Here is a 22,789-nt window from a genome sequence, read left to right as displayed (position 1 = left end):
GGGCCCTGCACCCGCATGGGAGATCAGGAGAAGCACCTGGCTCCTGCCTTCGAATCAGCATGGTGCGCCGGCCACAGCGGCCATTTGGGGGGTGAACCAATGGAAGGAAGACCTTTCTCTCTGTCTCTCTCTCTCATGGTCTAACTCTGCCTGTCAAAACAAAAACAAAAAACAAAATCATATGCTGCCAACAGGGTTGAACCTCAAGGACTTCATGCTAAATGAAATAGGTCCATCAAAAAAGGTCAAATACTTCATGATTTCAGTTATGAAAGTCAAACTCCCTAAGAAAAATAATAAAAAGGGGTAGGCATCACAGTACAGAGGGTTAAGCCACCACTTGGGACATTCACATCCATATGAGTGCCAATGCAATTCTGCTTCTGATCCAGCTTCCTACTAATGTGCATGGTAAGGCAGCAGACAACAACTTCCCAAGTACTTGGGTTCTTGTCACCCATGTGGAAGACCCAGATGGAGTTCCTGGCTCCTGGTTTTAGCCTGGCCCAGCCCTGGCTGTTGCAGGTACTTCAGAAGTAAACCAACAGATGGGAAGATCTCTCTGTCATTCTATCCTTCAAATAAATAAATCTTTCCCAAAGTTTTTCTTTAATGTGCTAAAAAAAATTAAAGCATATCTTAGAAAAAGAAATAATTTTAATGACAAAGGCTAAGTAAATAGAATATCAGGTAGCCATTAAAAATTTAATTACAAAGTCTACCTACTATGAATTATGTCTGCTCTAATAAGTGAAAAAGCATCAGAATGTAAAATTCTGTGGATATTTGCTAATGTGCTTGTGGAAAAATTAATTCACACAGGACTGGAAAACAACTGGCAAAGATGAAAATATTAACATTTCAGAGTTGAAGTAGTGGGTGATTTTTACCTCCTTTATTACTAAATTATTGGTAGGATTAACAAAAATCAGGAAGAGAAAAACTCCTTACAGAGAGTCCAAGGTAAACTACATTATAATGAATAATGTGGTCAACGGTAAACTAAAGCCTCAAATAATTGGTTCTTGGATTCTATGTCCATAAAAAGTAAAAAGAAACATTTCTCACCCCAAATAAAAGTAGCACAAAGTGGATTCGAAAAGAAAACTGAAAAATGTTTAATTCTGAATGAATATCTGGAAAAACTCCCTCATAGTAAAAATCATCAGACTGTAACGTGGTATCCTAGGCTAAGTTCCATTGCTGGGGTATTTAGAACCAACGCCCTTAGGCACCATACTGTAGGAATCAGTCTTGAGCTTGCATCAGAGACCCAGAGTGGTCTCATGAGGTTTTTCCATCACACAGTTTGGTTGGCTAATCTATAAATAAATGACATTTGCACATAAATGGTAAAGTTTTCATACCAAGCAAGGGAACAACGAACTTTACCTGGGAAAGGCCAAACAGAGTTCTGCCCCACTGTCTTTGATTAGGAGACACCGGTACCAATTGGCTGCATACTGGAACCCACTGGGAGATGCTAGTGTGATTCCTCTAAACAAAGAAAGAAAGAGTCAGAAATCTGTAGGGCTGCCTATGTAGAGGGCAAAGAAAATACCATGGCACTATAACAAATTCAGAGTTGATCTTCACCTCAAGTTCCTGGCACAGAGCTCTTAAATCCTTGGGAGTGATAGGGGTTTTTAAGTACCTTACTATTTACTAATTAGGCCCTATCAACTTTACCCGCATTTATGCTAACAAAGTGACTCTAGGAGGATGGAAGGCTGGTTGCCAGTGGAACCAGCCAAGTGAGTAGAGTCCTGGACCTTTTACCCCAACATTTAAACTTCACAATCACCACCCAGTCGTCTGGATATATTGTTATTATCTCATTTAAATAGATAAGGAGGTGCAGTGGGTTAAGTCACTTCTTACAATGCCAATATCCCATATCAGAGTACCAGTTTGAGTCCTAGCTGCTCTGCTTCCAATTCAGCTCCCTGTTAATGCTCCTGGGAAGGCAGCCAATGATAACACAAGTGCTTGGGTCCCTGCCACCCAGAATCCCTGGCTAAAGGCTTAGGTCTGCCCTGGCCTTGGCTGTTGTGGCCATTTGGTGAGTGAATCAGTAGGATGGAAGATCTCTCTCTCTCTCTCCCACCCTCCCTCCCTCCCTCTTTCCTTCTCTCACTGATGCTCTGCCTTTCAAATAAATAAACAGATAAGAAAACTGAGGTAGCCGGCGCCGCGGCTCACTAGGCTAATCCTCCGCCTTGCGGCGCCGGCACACCGGGTTCTAGTCCCGGTCGGGGCGCCGGATTCTGTCCCGGTTGCCCCTCTTCCAGGCCAGCTCTCTGCTGTGGCCAGGGAGTGCAGTGGAGGATGGCCCAGGTGCTTGGGCCCTGCACCCCATGGGAGACCAGGAAAAGCACCTGGCTCCTGGCTCCTGCCATCGGACCGGTGCAGTACGCCGGTCGCAGCGCGCCGGCCGCGGCGGCCATTGGAGTGTGAACCAACGGCAAAGGAAGACCTTTCTCTCTGTCTCTCTCTCTCACTGTCCACTCTGCCTGTCAAAAAAAATAAAAATAAAAATAAAAAATAAAAAATAAAAAAAGAAAAAAAAAAAAGAAAAAAAAAAAAAGAAAACTGAGGTATGCACAGGATACACAACTTGCCAACATAACATAGTTAATAAACAGCAGAGTTAAAAATTTTAATCCAGACAGGCCAATCCTAGAATCCATGGTCATTTATGGAATGAAAGGATGAAGGAGAATCGCCAATGTCCCTTCTAGTTCTAACATTCTATGACCTAGTCTTGAAACAACTGAAACACAGCATATGTGGAAAGGACCTTGTACTTAGAGTCAGGAAGCAAATCTGATTCTTGGCTCCACTGTTTACAAGACACATCTTTGTGAGGCTTAGTTGCCTCTTCTGTAAAACAAAGTTAAAATCTCTACTTCTCAGGATTTAAAAAGAAGTTAACAAATTTAACTTTGTAGTAGATCCAGCTCAAAACTGTGTTAAATCTGAATTACCATTTTCTCCTATGGAGGTGGAAAGGGGATGGGGTGGTATCACAATTTCAAACCCACAAATGCTTCCTTAAGTGTCTCAAATCCTAGAAGCATCTTAACCATTTCTAATAGGCTACTCACAGTACCTTATATTTCCAAAGAAAAGTAGTATTACAATATTTTATTTCAGCTGAGGTTTGATCTGTTGGAATGGTTTTCAAATGAAAGACAATTACTGGTATTTTGTTTTGCTTACATTGATAGATTTATCAGAATCATTCAATGTCAGAATGCCCTTTCTAAAAAATGTAAATATGGTATAACATGAAATTTCTACAGAAACTTCAAAGGGGGTGAAAAGGAAATTACAAGTAAAAACAATGCAAACTTTTGGAAGATTTTCTGAAAAAATTCATCATGTTATTTCCAATGTCAATAAAATTTCTTGTAGTTTTGGCTCTACTTGGTATTCAGCCAATACTTTAAAACTGTTCTTACTAGAAAAAAGGAGTAGTCAGCCCTGTTTGGTCTTTCTCTGATTCTACAATTCTTGCCCAAATCTTTAATTCAAATAGCTGAGATATAGCAAAAAGGTGTTTGAAAGCCAAGTCTGCCGCTAAATAACTATGTGGCCCTGAACTAATTACACAACTTGGGCCTCTGTTTTCCCATATGAAAAAGTGGGGATAATGGGGCCAGCACTGTGGTGTAGCAGGTAAAGCCACCACCTGCAGCGCCAGCATCCCATATGGGCACCGGTTAGAGTCCCGGCTGCTCCACTTCCGATCCAGCTCTCTGCTATGGCCTGGGGAAACAGCAAAAGATGACCCATGTCCTTGGGCCCCTACACTCACATGGGACACCTAGAAGAAGCTCCAGGCTCTTGGCTTTGGATTGGCCCAGCTCTAGCCATTGAGGCCATTTGGGGAGTGAACCAGTGAATGGAAGACCTCTCTCTCTGCAACTCTGACTTTCAAATAAACAAATAAATCTTTAAAAAAGAAAAAGGAAGGAAGGGAGGGAGGGAGGGAGATGGGAATAATAAAAGCTACCTCACAGGAGTGTTCCAAGGAATATTTTTTTTTTATTTATTTTTTTTTTTTGACAGGCAGAGTGGACAGTGAGAGAGAGAGACAGAGAGAAAGGTCTTCCTTTTGCCGTTGGTTCACCCTCCAATGGCCGCCGCGGTCGGCGCGCTGCGGCCGGCGCACCGCGCTGATCCGATGGCAGGAGCCAGGAGCCAGGTGCTTTTCCTGGTCTCCCATGGGGTGCAGGGCCCAAGCACCTGGGCCATCCTCCACTGCACTCCCTGGCCACAGCAGAGAGCTGGCCTGGAAGAGGGGCAACCGGGACAGAATCCGGCGCCCCGACCGGGACTAGAACCCGGTGTGCCGGCGCCGCTAGGCGGAGGATTAGCCTAGTGAGCCGCGGCGCCGGCCCCAAGGAATATTTTTATAAAAGCACTTCGGAAACATAAAAACACAAAAGCATCATTACTGTCATGAACAACTATTATTGAATTACATAAGCTTTTCTTTCTTCAGCAAACTGTCAAAACAACAAGAATCATTTCTTGGGGTGGGTGTTTGGTGCAGCAATTAAAACATCACTTATGAAGCCTACATCCCATATCCTACCTAAGTGCATGGGTTTGAGTCCTGGCTCTGCTCCCAATTTCATCTTCCTGTTCACACATACCTTGGGAGGCAACAGGTGAGGGTCTAAGTACTTGGGCTGTGGCTACCTGTTAGGACTTGCTAAGTGGACACAAATAGCTAACACCACCCATGTGGGAGATCTGAATTGAATTCCTAGCCCCTTGCTTTGACCAGGCCCAGTCCCAGCTATTGCAGGCATCTGGGTAGTGAATGGAAGGGAGTGGAAGATTCTCTCTCTCTCTCTCTCTGTGTCTTCCAAATACAAATTTTACAAGAACCACTTTGTTAATTTAAAGATTTGTTTTATTGAGGCTAGTGTTGGGGTGTAGCAGGTTAAGCCACCACCTGTGAGCGATGCCAGCATCTCACATAAGCACCAGTTCAAGTCCTGACTACTCCACTTTCAATCAACCTCCCCGCTAACATGCCTGTGAAAACAGCAGAACATGGCCCAAGTGTTTGAGCTCACTCACATAGGAGATCTGGCTGGAATTCCAGGCTCCAGGCTTCAGCCTTGCACAACCCTAGCCATTGTGGCCATTTGGGGAGTGAATCAGAGAATGGAAGATCTCTCTTTCTCTGCCTTTCAAATAAATAATCTTAAAAAAAAAAAAAAAAAAGTGGAGCAGCTGGGACTGGAACTTGTGCTCTGATATGGGATGGCAGTATCTCAGGCAGTGGATTAACACACTGTACCATAATGCTGACCCCAAAAGAACCATTTTCTTAAAACACTGTTCCAAAATTGGAATTCATTCCTTTTCTGAAAGGCTTACAGTGGATCCAAGTGCCTCTTCAAACTTAAACACCTGATCCTAACAGGTCTTTACCAACTGGACCTCTCTACACTCACCATGAATATTTACATGCTCAGCAGTTCCAAAATCTAACTCAGATTCTCTCATTTGAGAATAACTGCTCCACTCTGCACATGCTATTCCCCCAAACTGTCATTACCTCTGGGAATGTGTTCTTCATACCCACCCAAACTCCAATATCATTTGCTTCCAGAACTCTCTTGACACCAGCTCCTAGTTCTCCTCTACTCAGTCATTCTTCCTTTCTACTCTTCCCAGTGCCTCATTTGTAAAGACAAATCTGTGGAAATACTTGTCACTCTTGCAGGTACTAATATATTAGGCCAATAATTAGCATACCTTAATTTCTCCAAAGTACAGAAAAACATTTTGGGCCACTCATTTGTAAAAATTAATTTTTGGTAAAAAATTTAATTTTGAATAAATGCATTATTACCAAATAAAGACTGTTATTGTCTTCTCTTACCAACACTTCAAAAATCAAAGTTTTAAAATTTATCTTTTTTTTTTTTTTTTTTTTGACATGTAGAGTTAGACAGTGAGAGAGAGAGAGACAGAGAGAAAGGTCTTCCTTTGCCGTTGGTTCACCCCCCAAATGGCCACTACAGCCGGCATGCTGCGGCCGGCGCACTGCACCGATCCAAAGCCAGGAGCCAGGTGCTTCCTACCGGTTTCCCATGCAGGTGCAGGGCCCAAGCACTTGGGCCATCCTCCACTGCCTTCCCGGGTCACAGCAGAGAGCTGGACTGGTATCACTTTGTGACAGACATGGATTCAAACCCCAGCCTGTCACTAGCTTGTTAATAGGACTGCCCTCAAGTTACTTAGCGTTTTTGAGGCTGTTTTCTCATCTTTACAATGAGGATTCCTAGTGCTTCCCTCTGGGGTTAAAGTAAGGGTCAAGCTGGATAATTGCCATGACCAGCAGTGAACCTGACATGTGGTTTCTGACAATTTTAGTATTAGGAGGACAGAATGACAATTTTTAAATTAATTAATTAATTTTTTTGACAGGTAGAGTTATAGACAGTGAGAAAGAGAGAGACAGAGAGAAAGGTCTTCCTTCCGTTAGTTCATCCCCCAAATGGCCACTATGGCCGGCACTGCACTGATCCGAAGCCAGGAAACAGGTGCTTCTTCCTGGTCTCCCACGTGGGTGTAGGGCCCAAGCACTTGGGCCATCCTCCACTGCCCTCCCGGGCCGCAGCAGAGAGCTGGACTGGAAGAGGAGCAACCGGGACTAGTACCTGGTGCCCCAACCGGGACCAGAACCCGGGGTGCTGGTGCCGCAGGCAGAGGATTAGCCTAGTGAGCCATGGCGCCAGCTAAATTTATCTTTTTTTTTTTTAATATTTATTTATTTGAAAGGCAGAGTTAGAGAGGGAGACACAAAGAGATCTTCCATCTGTTGCTTCATTCCCCAAATGGCTGCATCAGCCAGAGCCGGGCTGATGCCAGAGCCAGATGCCAAAGCCAAAGCCAAGAGCTTCTTCTAGGTCTCCCAGGTGGGTAGCAGGAGCCCAAGCACTTGGGCCATCTTCCATTGCTTCCCCAGGCCATTAGCAGGGAGCTGGATCAGAAGTGGAGCAGTCAGGACTCGAACCAGTGCCCACATGGGATGCCAGCGCCACAGGCAGCAGCTTTACCAGCTACACCACAATAACAGCCCCTAAATTTTATTTATTGATTTTCATTTTTTACTTGAAAGGCAGAGAGACAGAGAGAAGAGAAATCTTCCATTCACTGCAATGCCTGCAACAGCCAGAGCTGGGCCATGTCAAAGTCAAAATTCAATCCAGGTCTTCCACATGGTGTCATGGACCCAAGTACTTGAGCTACTTGAGCCATTATCTGCTGCCTCCCAGGGAGCACATCAACAGAAAGCTGTTTCAGCAGAGTAGTCAGGACATGAACCAGACACTTCCTCATGGGATGCAAGGGTCCTAAGTGGTGTCCTAATCACTGTACCAAACACCCACCCCAAAACCAAAATTTTAAAGATGAGCTTAACATTTTTGTATACTGTAGATATTGTTAATTGCAGTTAATTTTACATCAGAATTTCAAAATATTCTGACATACCACATCTTTTACTGACTGGACACACCTGCCCATACTGACTACACTTTAATGAATCCATTGACAGGTCTATTTCTGCATGAAGTAAAAGAGGTCTTCCAAAAGTTCCTAGAGGGGTGGGTGTTGGGGTGCAGTGGGTTAAGCTGCTGCTTGGGACACCTGCATTCCCAAAGTATCAGTTAAACTCCTGGCTACTTTGCTTCAGATCCAGCTTCCTAGGAGGCAGTAAATAATGGTCCAAGTACTTGGGTTCCTGCCTCCCACATGGGAAACCTAGATGGAGTTTCTGACTCCTGGCTTCTGCCTGGCCCAGACCTGGTTACTGTGTGGGCTTTCGGGGAATGAAGCAGCAGGCAGAAAATTGATCTTTCTCTTTCTCTCTCTCTTTCTCTCTGCTTGTCAATTGTTTTTAAAAGATCACAGATTTAAAAATACAAAGATGGTACCTTTTTTAAAAAAAAATTCACAGAAAATGAATATTATGAAAACACTATGCATGGATTTCAAAAGTTGTACAAAATAATAAACACTTTTAATTCTACTTTTCCATGAAAATCTAAGGTACCTTTATAATTTCCTTGGCTCACTGATGAGCTCGTTATGAGCTAGTTATGGTTGATCTTGTCTTCCACTACAGTTATGCTTTATGAAGTCACCACACACTGAGTTAGCAAACTCTGAATCTTTGCACCTAGGGGAACTAAATGGTTATGTTCCTGCAAGCCTCTGGTCACATTTTCTCCACCAATCAATACCTTCTTTCATGTGTTTCTGTTGAAAGATACCCTACTTAATATATATTATTGCTTAATACTGAATTTGCAGCAAATAGCTCTGTAACTCACTACTGAACAAAATTTCTCTAACACACATATATTCTTCATAAGGTCATCAAAGCTTTCTCGCCCTTCCTTCAGCATTCCACGGCATGGAGTTCGGTGGGGTAAGGAAACAATATTTTGAGAAATCACAAACAAAAGCACAAAAATACAAAAAATACAGCAGTCAAAAGGCCATGTGAAAATATTTGTTTACAGTATGAGAGCTAAAACAAGGCAGGGTATCACCTTGTTTGACCTCTGCTGGAAACGTACACATTGGCAACATAAACTTCTCACTCCTCTTTCCAGTCTGCAAATGACCATGAAAGTGCTTTAACTACTGATTTTGAGGTTATAAATACATCTTTAAAACCAGGTGAATTTTCAAATATATGTGAATAATGAAGATGGATGATAATCATGAAATTTTCTCTATAATTCCAAAGTGTACCTATATTCTGAATGTCACAGATACTAACTCAATTCTGAAGTCCAAAGATTACAAATGCTACTGTAACAAACTCTCTTACAAGACCCAATGTGGTGGGACCAGCATTGTGGCATAGCAAGTTAATCTTCCACTTGCAATGCCAGCATCCCATATGGGCATCAGTTTGAGTCCTAGTTTCTCCACTTCCAATCCAGCTCCCTGCTAATGCAGAAGATGTCCCAAGTGTTTAGGTCCCTGCACATATATGAGAGACCTAAAGAAGCTCCTGGCTCCTGGATCCAGCCTGCTCTATCCCCAGCCATTGAGGCCATTTGGGGAGTGGACCAGTGGATGGAAGATCTCTTTCTCTCCTCCTCTCTCTGTAACTCTGCCTCTCAGATAAATAAAAAACTAAACAAAAAAAATTTTTAAAGTCTTTAAAAAGAAAGATGCAATGTGGCCTGCTACAATAGGATACTTCCTCAGACAGAAGATGTTCAATCATTATTGAATCTGCTGCCTCTTCCCACTTTGTTGGGGATGTCAAATCCAAGTTTAATGTAAAGAAATAGATTTTTTTTAAAAAGATTTATTTATTTGAAAGGAAGAGTATAGAGAGGCAGAGGCAAAGGTTGAGAGAGAGAGGTCTTCCACCTGCTGGTTCACTCCCTAGAAGGCCGCAACGGCTGGAGCAGTGCCAATCTGAATCCAGGAGCCAGGAGCTTCTTCCGAGTCTCCCAGAAGGGTGCAGGGGCCCAAGGACCTGGGCCATCTTTTACTGCTTTCCCAGGCCATAGCAGAGAGCTGGATCGGAAGTGGAGCAGCCAGGACTCAACCGGTGCCCATATGGGATGCCGGCACCAAAGGTGGCAGCTTTACCCACAATGCCACAGCACCAACCCCAATAAACCTTTTTTAAGAATTCTTTTTTTTTTTTTTTTTTTTTTTTTATTTTTTGACAGGCAGAGTGGACAGTGAGAGAGAGAGACAGAGAGAAAGGTCTTCCTTTGCCGTTGGTTCACCCTCCAATGGCCGCCGCGGCCGGCGCGCTGCGGCCGGCGCACCACGCTGATCCGATGGCAGGAGCCAGGAGCCAGGTGCTTTTCCTGGTCTCCCATGGGGTGCAGGGCCCAAGCACCTGGGCCATCCTCCACTGCACTCCCTGGCCACAGCAGAGGGCTGGCCTGGAAGAGGGGCAACCGGGACAGAATCCGGCGCCCCGACCGGGACTAGAACCCGGTGTGCCGGCGCCGCTAGGCGGAGGATTAGCCTAGTGAGCCGCGGCGCCGGCCTCTTTTTTAAGAATTCTTTTGGGAACTGGTGCTATGGTGTGGCAGGTAAAGCCACTGTCTGCAGCACCAGCATCCCATATGGGCACCGGTTCAAGTCCCACCCGCTCCACTTCCGATCCAGCTGCTGCTAATGGCCTGGGAAAGCAGTGGAAAATGCTTTGGCCCCTATGTGGGAGACCCATAAGAAACTCCTGGCTCCTGGCTTGAGGTTGGCACAGCACCAGCCATTGCGGGAGTGTGGGGAATGAAGCAGCAGATTGAAGATCTCTTTCTCTCTCTTTCTCTCCCTCTCTCTGTGAACCCTGCCTTTCTTTTCGTTTTGTTTTTTAAATATTTATTTTATTTATTTGAAAGGGTTACAGAGAGAGGTAGAGACAGAGAGGTCTTCCATCTATCTGCTGGTTCACTCCCCAAATGGCCACAACAGCCGGAGCTGCACTGATCCGAAGCCAGGAGCCAGGAGCTTCCTCTAGGTCTCTCATATGGGTGCAGGGGCCCAAGGACTGAGGCCATCTTCCACTGCTCTCCCAGGCCATAGCAGAGAGCTGGATCTGAAGAGCAGCAACCAGAACTAGAATCAGCGCCCATATGGGATGCCGGCGCTTCAGGCCAGGGCTTTAACCTGCTGCGCCACAACGCTGCCCCTGCCTTTAAAATTAATAAATCTTAAAAAAAATTATTTTGCACCAAAATACACATTATGAAAACGTGTACTCTGAAAACTAAGCATGGATTCCAAACATCTTGTTCACCATTATCTTTTATTCCATTTTTTCCACTGAGCACTGGTTCAATCCAGCTCCCTGCTAATGTGCCTCAAAAAGCAGTGGAGGGGCCAGCGCTGTGGTGCAGCGGGTTAGCACCCTGGCCTGAGGCACCCGCATCCCATATGGGCACCGGTTCGAGACCTGGCTGCTCCACTTCCAATCCAGCTCTCTGCTGTGGCCTGGGAAAGCAGAAGAAGATGGCCCAAGTCCTTGGGACCCTGTACCCACGTGGGAAACCTGGAAGAAGCCCCTGGCTCCTGGCTTCAGATCAGTGCAGCTCTTACAGCCAATTGGGGAGTGAACCAGTGGGTGGAAGACCTTTCTCTCTCTCTCTCTCTCTCTCTCTCTGTCTCTCCTCTCTCTTTGTAACTGTTTCAAATAAATAATAAATAAATCTTTAAAAAAAAAAAGAAAGAAAGAAAGCAGTGGAAGACAGTCCAAGTACTTGGGCCCAGCCACCCAGGTGGGAGACCCAGATGGAGTTCCAGGCTCTTGGCTTCCACCTGGCCCAGTCCTGGCCATTGCAGCCATTTAGGGAATGAATCAGACTTTGGAAGATCAATCAATCTCTCTGTCTTTCTCTCTCTCCCTCTCTCTCACTGCCTTTCAAATAAATAAATCTTAAGAAATAAAAGGACAGAAGAATATTTGAAGAAATAATGGCAGAAAACATTGCAAACAATGAAAACATTAATTTACAAAGCCAAGAAGCTCAGCTAACCCCAACTGGATAAACAGATCCACAGACACATCATAATCAAGCTGTCAAAAACCAAAGCCAGGGGCCAGCATTGTGGTATAGTGGGTTAAGCATTCCAGCTGCTCCATTTCAATCCAGCACCCTGATAAAGTACATAAAAAAGCAGCAGAGGAATGGCCCAGTGCTTAGGCCCCTGCACCTATGTGGGAGACTTGGAAGAAATTCCTGGCTCCTGGTTTCAGCCTGGCCCAGCCCCAGCTGTTGCAGCCACTGAGGAGTGAACCAATAGATGGAAGATGGATCTCTCTCTTTCTGTGTCTCTTCCTCTCTCTGTAATTCTGCCTTTCAAGTAAATTTTTAAAATCTTTTTAAAAAGCCAAAGACATTTTGAATGCAGCAAGAGAGAAGCAACTCATCAAATACCAGAAATCTCAGTAATGTAAATAGCTCATTTCTTGATTTTTTTAAAGACTTATTTTTATTTATTTGAAAGATAGAGGTACAGAGAAGTAGAGAGAGAGAGAGAGAGAGAGATCTTCCATCCACTGGTTCACTCCCAAAATGGCCACAATGGCCAGAGCTGAGCTGATCTGAAATCAGGAGCCAGGAGCTTCTTCCAGGTCTCCCACATGGGTGCAGGGGCCCAAGGACTTGGGCCACCTTCTGCTGGCTTCCCGGGCCATAGCAGAGAGCTGGGTCAGAAAAGGAGCAGCTGGGACTAGAACCGGCACCCATATAGAATGCCAGATTTCAGGCCAGGACTTTAACCCACTGTACCAGAGCGCCAGCCAGATTTCTTCTTAAAAATGGCAGCAGCCAGAAGGCAGGATAGGAAATATTCAAAATGAAAAAAATTAATAAAACTATCAAACAAGAATTCTGTATCCTGCAAAACTATCATTCAAAAGTGAAAGAAAGGGGCCAGCATTGTGGCACAGCATGTAAAGCCACCACCCATGATGTCAGCATCCCTCCCACATGGATTCATGTCCCAGCTGCTCCACTTCAGATCCAGCTCCCTGCTAATGGCTTAGGAAAAGCAGCAGAAGATGCCCAGGTGTTTGGATCCCTGCCACCCATGTGGAAAACTCAGATGAAGCTCCTGGTCCCTGGCTTCACCCTGGCCCAGTACTGGCCATTCATTAAAAAAAGAAAGAAAGAAAGAAAAATGAAGACTTCCCTAAATAATAAAAATGAAGAGAACCTGTCAATAGTACATCTGCCTTACAACACATATTAAAGGAAAACCTTCAGGCTGCAATGAAAGGATACTATACAGTAACTCCAATCCACATGAAGAAACTAGGTGGACAGGTAAAAGTAACTACTTAGCACTTTTAGACATGAGTATATGTATGGGTATTTTGCTTATACTTTTTTTTCTTTTTAATTTAAAAGACAGTTACAAAAGCAGTAATTATAAATCTTCATTGATGGACACAAAATATGAAGATATAATTTGAAGGACAATAACACAAAGGAGCAGCAAAAGAACAGAGCCACCTTGGGGGCAGGCGTGGTAGTACAGCTGGTTCACGACTTGGGATGCCAGTATCTGGTATCAGAGTGCCAGTCTGAGTCCTGACTACTCTGCTTCTGATCCAGTTCTCTGCTAACATGCCTTGGAAGCAGCAGATCATGGCTCAAGTATCAGTCCCTGCCACCCATGTGGGAGACCTGGATGGAGATCCGGACTCCTGGCTTCAGCCTGGCCCAGCCCTGGCTATTGGAGCCATTTGGAGAGTGAACAAGCAGATAGAAGCTCTCTTTCTCCCTCTCTGCCACTCTGCATTTCAAATAAATAAATAAACAAATAAATAAGCCATTTTTATAAAAAAAATAGTCATCTAGAAACAAGTTTTCTCTACTACTGAAATCAAGCTGCAGCACTAATTCAAACGACATTGTTGCACATTAAGATGTTAATTGTAAGCCCCAGGGCAACCACTGAGGGAATAGCTCAAAAAACAGAGTAAAACCTTATACCATTTACAAAAACTAACTCAAAATGGACCAAAGATCTAAATGTATAACCTAAACCTAAGACCTAAGATTAAAAAACTCTAAGAAGAAAACAGTAGAAAACTTTCATGGCACTGAAATGATTTATTGGACGTGGATATCAGTCCCAGCTGCTCCACTTCCAATCCAGCTGCCAGATAATGCATCTGGGAAGGCATAGAAGATGGCCCAGGGGCCGGCGCTGTGGCACAGCGGGTTAATGCCCTGGCCTGAATCACTAGCATCCCATATGGGCGCCGGTTCTAGTCCCGGCTGCTCCTCTTCTGATCCAGCTCTCTACTATGGCCTGGGAAAGCAGTAGAAGATGGCCCAAGTCCTTGGGCCCCTGCACCCACGTGGAATACCCGGAAGAAGCTCCTGGCTCCTAGCTTCAGATCAGCACAGCTCCAGCCATTTGCGACCATCTGGAGTGTGAACCAGCAGACAGAAGACCTCTCTCTCTGTCTCTACCTCTCTCTGTAACTCTGTCTTTCAAATAAATAAAATAAATCTTGAAAAAAAAAAGAAAAAGAAAAAAGAGACGATGGCCCAAGTACTTAGGCCCCTGCCCACCCATGTAGAAGACCCCAGTGGAGTTCCACACTCCTGGCTTCCGCCTGGCCCAGCACCAGCTATTGTGGCCATTTGGGAAGTGAACCAGCAGATGAAAGATATATCTCTTTCTCTGTCTCTCTCTCTAACTCTGTATTCTAAATACATAAATCTTAAAAAAAAAAAAATTAAAAGCTTTTATGCATCAAAAGATAGACTGAAATGACAATGCAGGGAATGGGTGAAAATATTTGCAAATCATACATTTGATAAGGGATATCAAAATACATAAAGAGGGGCCAGCTTTGTGGCACAGCAAGTTAAGCCACTGCCTGTGACGCCAGCATTCCATATGAGCACCAGTTCAAGTCCCGGCTGCTCCACTTCCAATCCAGCTTCCTATTTTTTTTTTTTTTTAAGATTTATTTGTTTATTTGAAAGTCAAGAGTTATGAGAGGCAGAGGCAGAGAGAGAGCAAAAGAGAGGTCTTCCATCTGCTGGTTCACTCCCCAAATGGCCGCATCAGCTGGAGCTGGGTCAATCCAAAGCCAGGAACCAAAAGCTTCTTCCGGGTCTCCCATGCAGGTGCAGAGGTCCAAACACTTGGACCATCTTCCACTGCTTTCCCAGGCCATTAACAGCAGCTGCATAGGAAGTGGAGCAGCCACAACTCGAACTGGTGCCCATATAGGATGCCAGCACTGCAGGTGACAGCTTTACCCACTATACCACAGCACTGGCCCCCAGTTTCCTATTAATATGCCTGAGAAGGCAACAGATGATGGCCCAAGTGCTTGGGCTCCTGCTATCCATGTGGGAAACTCAGCTGGAGTTCCAGATTCTAGCTTTGGCTGGCCTTTGCAGTCATTTGGAGAGTGAACCAGCAGATGGAAGATTACTCTCGCTCTCTCTGTCTCCTTCTTTCTGTAATACTACCTTTCAAATAAATAAATAAATCTTTTTAAAAAATACATAAAGTATAACTTAACCATTAAAAATAACCAGATTGAAAAATAAGGGATCAGTGTTGTGGCACATCAGGTTTAGCCACTGCCTACAATGCCAGCATCCCATACATGAGCCAGTTCAAGTTTCAGCTGCCCTGTTTCTAATCCACTCCCTGCTAATGCACCTAGGAAGGCAGTGGAAGATGACATCAGTGCTTGGGTCCTTGCCTTCCACATGGCAGACCTGGATGGATTCCAGGTTCCTGGCTTTGGCCTGGTTCAACTCCAACCATAGCGGCCATTTGGGGAGTGAACCAGTAGATCAAAGATTTCTTCCCCCCCCCCTTATGTGTGTATGTTTCTCTCTGTGTCTCTCCCTCTCTCTCTCTGTAACTCTGCCTTTCAAATAAATAAACAATAAATCCCTAAAATGAAAACAGGCAAAGAGGCATCTCTCCAAAGATGAGAGACAGATGGCCAATAAGAGTATGAAAAAACACTCAACATAACTAGTCATTAGAGAAATGCAAATCAGGGCCCAGGGTTGTGGGATAGCAGCATCCCATATGGACACAGGCTTGTGTTCCAGCTGCTCCACTTCCAATCCAACTCCTTGCTAACGGCCTGCGAAAAGCAGCTGAAGATGGCCCAGGTGTATAGGCCCCTGCCACCCACGTGGGAGACCCAGATGAAGCTCCTGGTTCCTGACTCCAGCCTGGCCCAGCTCTGAGCATTGCAGCCATTTGGCAAGTGACCTAGCAGATGAAGATCTCTTCCTGTGTCCCTCCCTCTCTCTCTGCTACTCTTTCAAAATAAGTAAATCTTTAAAAAAAAAAAAAAAAAGGAAATGCAAATCAAAACTACCATGAGATACCATTTCACACTTATTAGTATAGCTACTATCAAAAAACAAAGTTTTAGTGAAGATATGCAGAAACTGTAACTGCTGCGCATTGCTGGTAGGAATCCAAGTTTTAGCTGCTGTGAAAAACGGTATGACAGTTCTTCAAAAAATTAAAGACAGGATTACCGTATGATTCAGCATTTCCACATCTGGATATATACCCCAAAGAAGTGAAAGCAGATGCTGCAACAGATATCTGTGCACCTATCTTCACTACAGCACTACTTCCCATAATTAAAGACAGAAGCAGGAGCTGGTGTTGTGGCACAGCCAGTTAAGCAGCCACATGTGACACTGGCATCCCAAGAGTGTCAATTAAAGCCCCAGCTGCTCTATTTCTGGTCCAGCTCTCTGTTTATGCTCCTGGGAAAATAGCAAAAGCTGGTCCAAGTGCTTAGGCCCCTGTCACCCATGTGGGAGATCTGGAAGGAGTTCCAGACTCCTGGATTCAGCCTGGTCCAGTCCCAGCCACTGTGGACAACTGGAGAATGAACCAGCCAGCAAACATAAGATATCTCTATCTGTTTCTTCCTGTGTCCCTGTAACTCTGCCTTTCAAATACATAAATAAATCTTTTTTAAAAGATTTTATTTATTCATTTGAGAGGTAGAGTTACATACAGTGAGAGGGAGAGACAGAAAGAAAGGTCTTCCACCTGTTGGTTCACTCTCCAAATGGCCGCAACAGCCAGAGCTGCGCCAATCCTAAGCCAAGAGCCAGGTGCTTCTTCCCGGTCTCCCACGTGGGTGCAGGGGCCCAAGGACTTGGGCCATCTTCTACTGTTTTCCCAGGCCGCAGCAGAGAGCTGGATCGGAAGAGAAGCAGCCGGGACTAGAACCGGCACCCATGTGGGATGGGGAACCACAAGTGGAGGATTAACCTACTGTGCCATGGTGCCTGCCCTCATAAATAAATCTTAACAAGAAAAAAAATAGAAGTAACATATGTGTCCATCAAAATAACAGATAACACAGAAAACAGCATATTATTCAGCCTGAAAAAGGAAGGAAATTCTTTTTTTTTTTTTTTTTGACAGGCAGAGTGGACAGTGAGAGAGAGAGGCAGAGAGAAAGGTCTTCCTTTGCCGTTGGTTCACCCTCCAATGGCCGGCGCGCTGCAGACGGCGCACCACGCTGATCCGATGGCAGGAGCCAGGTGCTTCTCCTGGTCTCCCATGGGGTGCAGGGCCCAAGTACCTGGGCCATCCTCCACTGCACTCCCTGGCCACAGCAGAGAGCTGGCCTGGAAGAGGGGCAACCGGGACAGAATCCGGCGCCCCGACTGGGACTAGAACCCGGTGTGCCGGCGCCGCAAGGCGGAGGATTAGCCTAGTGAGCCGCGGCGCCGGCCTAAAAGGAAGGAAATTCTGACATATTCACCAAAATGGATGAACCTTGAAGACATTATTCTAAATGATATAAACTAGTCACAAAAGATCAAATACTGTATGACTCTACTTATCTGTGGCATCATACAAACAGAATCACTTACATGATTTTACCTACAGTACTCAAACACATAGTGACAGAATATAGGATGGTGGTTGCCAAGGGCTAAGAAACTAACAGGAGTTATTCCTTGGGGTCAGCACTGTGGTGCAGTGGGTTAACACCCTGGCCTAAAGCGTCGGTGTCCCATATGGGCACCGGTTCGAGTCCTGGCTGCTCTACTTCTGATTCAGCTCCCTGCTAATATGCCTGGGAAAGCAGTGGAGGATGGCCCAAGGGCCCCTGCACCCACGTGGGAGAACTGGAAGAAGCTCCTGGCTCCAGATCGGCGCAGTTCCGGCCATTGTGGCCAATTGTGGAATGAACCAGCGGATGGAAGACCTCTCTCTCTCTGCCTCTCTTCTCTCTGTCTAACTCTGACTTTCAGATTAATAAATAACTCTTTAAAAAAAAAAATAGGAGTTATTCCTTAATAGGTACAGAACTCTAGATTTGCAAAACAAAAGGAGTTCTGCAGATGAAGACTGCTGACAGTAGCACAACACAGAACTGTGCATGTGAAAAAATGGTTAAAGTCGTACAGGGGGTTAAGCTGCAGCTTGTGTCAACAGCATTCCATGTCAGCGCACAGGTTCGAGTCTCAGCTGCTGTTTCAGATCCAGCTGCCTGCTAGGGCGAGTAAACCAGCAGATGGAAGATGTCTTTCTCCCTGTCTATCCTCTCACTCTCCGTCACTCTTTCTAATAAATAAATAAATCTTTTTTAAGAATTGGTTAAAAGGCTATGTTGTAGTATAAGTATTTTATCACAATTTTTATAGATTTATTCATTTACTTGAAAGTCAGAGTTTCACAGAGAGAGAAGGAGAGGCAGAGAGAGAGAGAAGTCTTCTATCCACTGGTTCACTCCCCAATTGGCTGCAATGGCTGGAGCTGCGCCAATCCGAAGCCAGAAGCCAGGTGCTTCTTCCCAGTCTCCCACGTGGGTGCTGGGGCCCAAAGACTTGGGCCATCTTCTACTGCTTTCCCAGGCCATAGCAGAGAGCTGGATCAAAAGTGTAGCAGCCGGGACTTGAACCAGCACCCATATGGGATGGCGGCACTGCAGGCAGCGGTTTTACCCACTATGCCACAGTGCTGGCCCCAACAATTTTTTTTTAAAAGTACAGAGTGCCTTTCTGCAATTTCTACCATTCCTAAAGAAAAGCAGAAATGAGCCCAGGACAGTTCTTAAAACCATAAGCATGTCTAGTTTCACCAAATGTCCAGCTTCTACACTAGAGCCTCTCGGCAATAGCTTTTCTCCTCCTTCTCAAACCCATCAGTGGTTCTCCACAACTGGAAATAGGAAAAAATTGGCTGATAAGACAGAAATAGAAAAAAGCAAGATAAGACTAACAAGAATGTTTCAAGAATACTACTTCTTGATGGTCCAAGTTACTTGATTAGGGAGAATAATATGCCCTCCTTTCTCAAGGGCTGTTGCAGGGGTTATGTAAATCCATAGCTATAAAGTATTTAAAAGTTGGGATGGGCATGTAGTGTATCATCTGTTAAGTCTCTGCTTGGAACACCCATATCCCTTATCAAAATGCCTAGGTTCAAGTCCCAGCTGCTCTGCTTCTTATCTAGCTTCCTGCTAATGCGCACCCTGGGAGACAGCAAACAATGCTTAAGTATTTGTATCCTCAGGGTGCAGTTCCTGGCTCCTGGCTTCAGCCTGGCCATCCTAGCTATTGCACCCACCTATAGAGTGAATTAGCACATGAAAGATCTCTCTCTCTCTCTTCTCTCCCTGCAATTCTGCCTTTCAAATAAAAAAATCTTAAAAGAAATAAATAAAATAAAACAAAAAAACCTGGATCCCCACCACCCACATAAGAGCCCCATATTGAGTTCCTCACTCCTGACTTTAGCCTGGCCCAGCCCTGGCTGGTGCAGGCATTTGGGGAATAACCTAGCAGATGGAAAATCTCTTGTCTCTCTGAGTTCCAAATAAAAAAGGGAAAGAAACTGGTCCCCCTCTGCCTTCAGAATAAACTGCAAACTCCTATGACATACAAGGCCTTGCCTTGTCTCCTGCCATTTTCTCATGAGTGCCCTGAATCCCAACAGATTTATTTACTTACAGTTCCTTGATTATCTTAGAGTAAGCCAATTCTCTACGCCAGCTCCCCATTCTCAACCTAATGCTCTCTTACTTAAGCAAAGCATCTCTGCCTCCATACTTCACTTCCACAGGATCTGATAGACTTTTTTTTTTTTTTTTTTTGACAGGCAGAGTGGACAGTGAGAGAGAGAGACAGAGAGAAAGGTCTTCCTTTGCTGTTGGTTCACCCTCCAATGGCCGTCGGCCGCGCACCGCACTGATCCAAAGGCAGGAGCCAGGTACTTATCCTGGTCTCCCATGGGGTGCAGGGCCCAAGGACTTGGGCCATCCTCCACTGCACTCCCTGGCCACAGCAGAGAGCTGGCCTGGAAGAGGGGCAACCAGGACAGAATCCGGCGCCCCAACCGGGACTAAAACCCGGTGTGCCGGCGCCGCAAAGCGGAGGATTAGCCTAGTGAGCTGCGGCGCTGGCCTGATAGACTTCTATCACAGCATTCCAACTACTGTCTGATAGTTTTCTTGACTATCTCTCCTCATAGATTATAAACTTCAGAGTAAGGTTTATGTTTCCCATGCTGGGTGCTTTGTTTAGTTCCTAGAATCCAGTAAACATTCCAAATAGTTGCTGAACTAGGGAAAAAAGAGGAAGAAATGCAAACATAACTTGTATCAGTTGATTCTCAGATCAACCCTAGCAACCTTACTCATTAAAAAAAAAAAAAAAAAAACTGCGTCTCAAAGCAGTTAGCTGACTCATTCAAGTAGTGGAGTAGCAGAGCCAAGCTTTCAAACAAAGCTTTTAAGATTCCCAGGCAGGCATGCTTTTCCAGCATTTGGAACTCCTCATAGTGTCTCAAATGCCTCTTCAGAATAGGTGATCGGCCGGCGCCCAGGCTCACTAGGCTAATCCTCTACCTGCAGCACCGGCACCCCGGGTTCTAGTCCCGATCGGGGCGCCAGATTTTGTCCCGGTTGCTCCTCTTCCAGGCCAGCTCTCTGCTGTGGCCCTGGAAGGCAGTGGAGGATGGCCCAGGTCCTTGGGCCCTGCACCCACATGGGAGACCAGGAGGAAGCACCTGGCTCCTGGCTTCAGATCAGCGCAGCGCGCCAGTCGTAGCGGTCATTTGGGGGGTGAACCAACGGAAAAGGAAGACCTTTCTCTCTGTCTCTCTCTCACTAACTCTGCCTGTCAAAAAAAAAAAAGAATAGGTGATCAATACAAACCTGCTACTTTCATTTTCACTGCCATTTTGAACTTGTCCTAAGGAAGTCTCTGTTGCTTTATCACACATTACACTGTAAGTATAATGTGAAGATTTTAGGGAATTACCATATAAAATGAAAATGATTTTCCTTATCGTAACTTGCACTGAACCAAAAAAATTAAAACACAGGAAAAAAGGAGGTGGGCGTTTGGCCTACCAGTTAAAGACTACCACATCCCATACCAGAGCGCCTGGGTGCTAGTCACACTCTACTCCTGACTCCAGCTTCCTGTTAATGCACACCCTAGAACAAGGCAGGTGATGTCTCAAGTACTTGAGTCTCTGCCATCCATGTGGAAACCCAGATTGCATTTCTGCCTCCTGATTTCAGCCTGGCCCAGCCCCTGCAATTGTAGACATTTTGGGGAATGAACCAGCAATGGGTGCTGGCTGTCCCTGTCTCTGTCTCTCTGCCTCTCATAAAAATACAAAGAAAAAAATTTTTTAATTTAAAGAAGAGTCAATTAATGAAGCACAGAGAGGTGGTTTCTATGGATACTACCACTTAGAAAGAAGTGAACCTGCAGCATTCCACATGATTGGTCAGGGGCAAGAACATTTAAGGCATTTGGAGCAGCCACTAACTTCTCAGACAAAACAAAGTGTTTATTTTGGGTCTGTAGCCCAATAAACTTTTCATCTTTCCCCCCCAAATATTCATCTTAAAAACTAAGAGAGTTAGAACATCCTAACTGCCATTTCCCCAGCAGTCCTCAGATCTGAATCAATTCTGCCCCGGCATCAACAATTACTTCACTAGGTGAACCTCTCTGTGGGTTACAGGAATTATTCTTCAAACATTTATAAAGCAGCAAAGGTGCTGCCATTTACAAGCATGACAACGAATACAAAAAATACAACTGCAGTCTTTGTAAACCACATACAAAAATATTGAAAACACAAGTGTAAAATGACAACCAAAAAGACAGCCAGACGCAGGAGCCTGCTATGAAAAATAGTCTTTGGTCCAGTTTTTGACAGACTTGGTAAAATTATGAGTTTTCCCATTCCTCCCTAAGTTCTGTAACCTCTTAACTTTGTTCCTCATGTACCTCCGGGAGGTCACAGTATGGCAGAAGGGCTGAATCTAAGAAGTACAGCAGCTTCCCACATGGGTGCTAAGCTGTCCAGCAGTCCTTCCTTCCTTAAGTTAGTCATTTATTCAGCACACTTATGACGCGCCAGACACTGTGGTAGGCAAAGTAAGATGACAGATACGGCCCCCGTCCTCTTCCAGCTCTCATCTAATAATCTACATCCCACCTCACTGGACAGTGAACAATTGACTTATAATGTCTGAAACAAACTCAGAGACCCTCAGGGTCTGAAGGGACTGCAGGAGAGAAATGTCCTCGTTTTTCAGATGCAAGAGCTCCGAAAGAAACTTGCCCAAGGTCACTCTGTGCATCAGTGACAGAACTAGAAGAACTGTGTCTCCCGAAACTCCACCTAAAACCGCAGGTGCCCCTCTCCGTGAGGAGAAGTGGTTACAGAAAAGCCCCGGTAAAGAAGAGTCTGATGTCACTCTCTCCCTCTCGAAAGAAGGGGAAGCCAAAGCCAAATAGGAACTACGAAGAGCTGACAAGCTGCCTCAGTTTCCCCGCAGAAAGGCGGCCACGCAACCTAGCTATCGTACAGGTTTCCCTTCTGCTCTTCCTTCCAGTTCTTCCCGCCCAGGCCTCCCCGATTCCAACCCAGGGACCCGGCGGGCGACAGTAGAAAATGACTCCTTCACTCACAAGGACTCGCACCAGCAACGCCATGTTCCTCAACAACCATTTCCGGGTGAAAGGTGGGCTTCCGGAGTCCCCGCCGCCACCGCCCCTTTACTACGTTATTCTACCGCCCGCGGGATTCCGACAGCGGCGGCGCAGGCGCACAGAGCTGCTGCGCGCAGGCGCGGGCGCGCGCGCGTTTACCCGGGCTTCGGTTCTCTCCCGGGGAAGCGTCACAGTGGCTCCAGTGCGTTCTTTGACGCTCTCTCCCTGGACCCCACCCTCGGAGCTTTTCCCTCACTTCACCCAGCCTCACT

General features: G+C 45.4%; 1 protein-coding gene across 15 annotated transcripts in view; it reads right to left on the bottom strand.

Annotated features, from left to right (window-relative positions):
• UQCC1 (ubiquinol-cytochrome c reductase complex assembly factor 1) overlaps nucleotides 1-22,534 on the bottom strand; it is a 135,577-nt gene extending 113,043 nt beyond the window's left edge. For 12 of the 15 annotated variants that reach the window (XM_002710826.6, XM_089308061.1, XM_017341660.4 and 9 more), the window contains exons 1-2: nucleotides 22,497-22,534; nucleotides 1,393-1,497 (exon numbers count right to left, since the gene is read on the bottom strand). In XM_002710826.6, the coding sequence (XP_002710872.1) occupies nucleotides 1,393-1,497; nucleotides 22,497-22,520 (129 nt within the window). In that variant the 5' untranslated portion in view covers nucleotides 22,521-22,534. The remainder of the gene's footprint in view (nucleotides 1-1,392; nucleotides 1,498-22,496) is intronic. The other 3 variants (XM_008256062.5, XM_089308063.1, XM_051846151.3) reach the window with 1 other exon arrangement.
• Nucleotides 22,535-22,789: the final 255 nt, after the last annotated feature.

The sequence above is a fragment of the Oryctolagus cuniculus genome, chromosome 11 (genome assembly GCF_051225735.1).
Source record: "Oryctolagus cuniculus isolate XC-2025 breed Fujian yellow rabbit chromosome 11, ASM5122573v1, whole genome shotgun sequence".
In the NCBI taxonomy this organism is placed as follows: domain Eukaryota; kingdom Metazoa; phylum Chordata; class Mammalia; order Lagomorpha; family Leporidae; genus Oryctolagus; species Oryctolagus cuniculus.
This window is presented reverse-complemented; position numbering and strand designations above follow the sequence as displayed.